The sequence below is a fragment of the Colobus angolensis genome, unplaced genomic scaffold (genome assembly GCF_000951035.1).
Source record: "Colobus angolensis palliatus isolate OR3802 unplaced genomic scaffold, Cang.pa_1.0 Scaffold59, whole genome shotgun sequence".
NCBI lineage: Eukaryota > Metazoa > Chordata > Mammalia > Primates > Cercopithecidae > Colobus > Colobus angolensis.
Window position 1 is genome coordinate 10173309 of NW_012119487.1, and position 4580 is coordinate 10177888.

Sequence of the window (4580 nt, forward strand, 5' to 3'; positions counted from 1 at the left end):
TGTTAGCCAGGATGGTCTCGATCTCCTGACCTCGTGATCCACCTGCCTCGGCCTCCCAAGGTGCTGGGATTACAGGTGTGAGCCACCGCGCCCAGCCAGAGGCCTGGTTTTTAATCAAACACCACGGCCAGGCGTGGTGGCTCACGCCTGAAATCCCAGCACTTTGGAAGGCTATGGTGGGAGAATTGCTTGAGGCCAGGAGGTTGATGCCAGCCTGGGCAACACAGCAAGACTCCATCTCTACCAAAAATGAAAACATCAGCCAGGTGTGTGACGTGGGCCGATGGTCACAGCTACTTGGGAGGCTGAGGCAGGACGATCACTTGAGCCCAGGAGTTCGAAGGTGCAGTAAGCTATGATCACAGCACTGCACCCCAGCCTGGGTGACAGAGTGAGATCTTGTCTCAAAATATTAATAATAATAAAAAATTAATCACCACTTTAAACTTCCATGGCAAAAAATAAAAGACCATGACATATAAACACGACAGGAAATGGTTCTACCATCCAACATCTTATGGATGAGCTTTTGAGCAAACTGATTCACATGTTGTATTTTACACGATACTGACACTGACAATCACCCCTAAGTGATGCTGTGAGGCTTTGAAAACTAGAGGCAGGCTGGGCACGGGGGCTCATGCCTGTAATCCCAGCACTACGGGAGGCCGAGGCAGGCGGATCACCTGAGGTCAGGGGTTTGAGACCAGCCTGGCCAACATGGTGAAACCCAGCCTCTACTAATAATACAAACAATTGGCCGGGCACGGTGGCTCAAGCCTGTAATCCCAGCACTTTGGGAGGCCGAGACGGGTGGATCACGAGGTCAGGAGATCGAGACCATCCTGGCTAACACGGTGAAACCCCGTCTCTACTAAAAATACAAAAAAAACTAGCCGGGCGAGGTGGCGGGCGCCTGTAGTCCCAGCTACTCGGGAGGCTGAGGCAGGAGAATGGCGTGAACCCGGGAGGCGGAGCTTGCAGTGAGCTGAGATCCGGCCACTGCACTCCAGCCTGGGCGACGGAGTGAGACTGCATCGAAAAAAAAAAGATAAATCAGAACCCTTACATGCTGCTCGAGTGGATGGAAAATGGCATAGGACCAGTGAAAAACAGCCTGGTACCACCTAGAAACATCACGTGCAGACTAAACCTAGGGCCCAACAATCCGCTCCCAGGTGCTGACCCAGGTGAAGTGAAAATGCAGGCGGAACCCTCACAGGAGACGGTTCACAGCAGCACCAACACCGCAGCTGCCAGGCGGACACAGGCCAAATGTCCACCAATGGAAAAGCAAATAGACAAAATGTGCTCCCTCCAGATGATGGACTACTACTCAGCCATGAAAAGGAGGGAAGCACCGACAGCTGCCATAACCTAGATGGGCCTGGATGCATGGCGCTGGGTGGAACAATCCAGTCACAAGACAGGAAATTGTTCTACCATCCAACATCTTGTGGATGAATTGTGTGTGACTCCACTTCCATGAAATGTTCAGAGTAGGCAAATCCACACAGGCAGAAAACAGCTTGGTGGTACCTGGGGGTAAGGGAGCAACGGGGGATGGGAGCGTGTACTGCTGGCATGCTCAGGAGGTTCTCAAGCTGACTGTGGGGATGGCTGCAGAGTTCTGTGAATTTACTGAAAACCATTGAATTGTTCACTGTGAATGGGTAAACTGCATGATATGTGAATCAAATCTCAACAAAACAGCTGCAAATACTAAACAGACTGCAGGGCGGGAATGGAGGGCCACCCTTACTTCCCAAGTGCTGTGCTGGGTGCCCAGGATGGCCCATGGTCCCGGCCCTGACTCAGGAGCACACAGACAGGCTCTGCTCAGTGAGTAGAACAGGGCCTCTCGCATCCCTGCTCTGACCAGGAGAGGCAAGCAACAGGATCTCCTTCCATCCCTCCACAAGAGCAGGAAGCTTCCGCTGCCTGCCGGGACCACTGCACCCTCAGCAAACCCAGGCAGGGCCCGGCTCCCGCCGGGGAAGACTCCAACACAACGCAGATGTAGCTGGTGGACAACAGCCAGCCACGCGCCAGGGCGCAGAGGCCTCCTGCAGACACCCACCTGAAGGATGACCAGAAGCCCCAGGACAGCTGTCTTCACATCCTCCAAGGAGGCCGAGTACGCAGCCACATCCCTTTCTTCCAGCTCCGGGGGTGGGGAGAGGGAGCGGGCCATCACCTTTAAAGAGAAGGCCAGGACTTACATGCAGGCTCACAGATCTCTGCGGCAACAGCCCGTCAGAACACTTTCTACCACAAACACCTTCTCTTTTTTTTTTTTTGAGACGGAGCCTTGCTCTGTCGCCCAGGCTGAAGAACAGTAGCAGAATCTGGGTTCACTGCAACCTTCACCTCCCAGGTTCAAGCGATTCTCCTGCCTCAGCCTCCCGAGCAGCTGGGATTACAGGCGCCCGCCACCACGCATGGCTAATTTTTGTATTTTTAGTAGAGACGGGATTTCACCATGTTCACCAGGTTGGTCTCGATCTCCTGACCTTAAGCCATCCACCCGCCTCGACCTCCCAAAGTGCTGGGATTACAGGCGTGAGCCACTGTGCCCACCCTTCATCTTTTTTTCTCAAAAGCAAAGATACCCTTTATACCCGAGTGACTGTGCAGAAACCAAAACGCATCTGAAAATCAAAGAGCAAGCTATTGGCTGGGCAGGAAGGATGGCAGGAAAAAGCCCCGGCCCCAGGTCTGGGCTCCAGCGTGGGTCCAGGAGGCCCAGACCAGCTGCCCCAGAGTGCGACAGGACACCCAGGTCCAGGACTTTCAGTCGGGACACAAACCCAGCAGTGGCAGGCCCTGCAAAGGCCTCGGGACACCCATCCTGCAGGGAGGGGAGCCTCACCTACGGAGACAGCCGTCCAGTCACTCAAAGAAGGGGACAGACGGCCCAGAGACCATTTCTGCCCATGGAGCTCTGGCACCCTAGCACCCATCCCTGGGTGCAACAGCTCTCACCTTCTCGATGATGTCCAGCAGGCTGTTGAAGTGGTGTGTGTGGCAGCCCTCTGCCAGGTCCACTAGCAACTGGGTGGCCAGCTTTCGGACCTGGTGGTCTTGATCCTCGGGGATGTGGGAGAGCTGAGAGATGACCACTGAGTTAATCAGCTCCTCCTGCACGGGCACAAGGGAGACCAGTGAGCACCAGCCCAGCAAGAGCCGCATCTCGTGACCCTTCCAATTCCTCAGGAACCAACCCGGAACCAGCGGCCATGTCCCTCGGGCCTTCAGCACAGCTGGGCAGGGAGCACAAGCCCCCGCCGAGCGTGACTCAGAGACCCCAGGGCCCTTTCCCAGGGATCCTGTCCAGTTCCTCGTTCAGAAGGCTGGTGAGCACCGCAGGGCGACCCGGCACAGGCACGGGGCCCACGACTCACAAGGAGCAGCTGAGGTGAGGCCCCGCCCTTCACTGTCACAGCCGAGAACCCCTCCCACATGGTGCTGTGCGTGTGAGAGGGTGAGTGCGTGCGGTGTATGCATGCGTGGGCGTGGGCGTGTGCGCCTGTGCGTGCATGTGTGAGTGTGCATGTGTGTGTGCGTGCTGTGCTGGGGACAGCGTGAGTTTTCACAGAAGCAGGTAAAAAGTTCCACAGTAACAGAGACCAGGACAAGACCAGCCCTGATGAGAGAAGCCAGAGGACCCAGAGGAACTTCCGGGAGGCAGCCCTTAGCTCCACCAGATGGGAAGCGGGATTGCAACGCCCAGAAGAGGGCAATTCAAGGAGAGTGGAGGCTGGGGAGAGGAGCAGAGCGGGCAGCTCTCGGGAGGGCAGGACTGCGAGGCTGCAGGGAGGGGTGCGGTGGGAAAGGACAGTCTCAGAGCTAAGCTGCGCCTCCTGGGAAAGGGGTATGGCTGGCAGGCACACAAATGTCTCTCAAGGAAGGTGGGCCTGGGGCCACAGAGCTCCCAGAGGAGGGAGTGCAGAGGGAGAGCCCGCAGAAGAGAGAGACCAGGCAGGGCTGGCGATCAGGCCAGGTGCACAGGGTGAACGTCATGACAGAAACAGAAGACAACGTCCCCACACGAGACTGATCTAAATGAACCTGAACAGAATTCTTAAAAGGCTTCTGTGTTCGGTGACAACCCGGCTGGAGCTCCCTGAGGGCAGGCACTGTGCCTTCCTTGCTACTTGGCCACATGTCAAGGCCTGGCAGAGGCGCCCAGGATGAGCAAGCCAGCAAATGAACAGGGGTAAACAGACCACACTGGGGGCTGCAGAGGGCCCGGCAGGACCGAAGTCCCAGGCAGAGTCCGGCTCTGTGGGAGCATGTGCACAACGGAGACAGCCCACCCCATGGAGAAACAGCCTTGAGCCCCGAGTGCGGCCACCCTGGACACGCACCTCGTAGAACTGCCTGTTGATGAGCAGCACAAAGGACAGCACATCCAGCACCTTGATGCGTACGGCACCTCGGGACTCGCTCCTGTGGGACAGCAGCCTGCTGGGGCGGGTGGGGAGTGCCCGGCCACGGCCCCGCACCACCCTGTCCGCCTGGCACAGGCCAGCCCGACTCTGGGTCCTCCCGCATCCAGGCACCCAGGGCACAGAGCT

General features: G+C 57.1%; 1 protein-coding gene across 1 annotated transcript in view; it reads right to left on the reverse strand.

Moving 5' to 3' along the window:
- The window catches only part of TSC2 (tuberous sclerosis 2), a 48420-nt gene that overhangs the window by 21539 nt on the left and 22301 nt on the right, over positions 1–4580 (reverse strand). Inside the window, exons 12-14 of the mRNA XM_011962468.1 lie at positions 4371–4578; positions 2986–3141; positions 2081–2197 (exon numbers count right to left, since the gene is read on the reverse strand). Coding sequence (XP_011817858.1) covers positions 2081–2197; positions 2986–3141; positions 4371–4578 — 481 coding nt within the window. The remainder of the gene's footprint in view (positions 1–2080; positions 2198–2985; positions 3142–4370; positions 4579–4580) is intronic.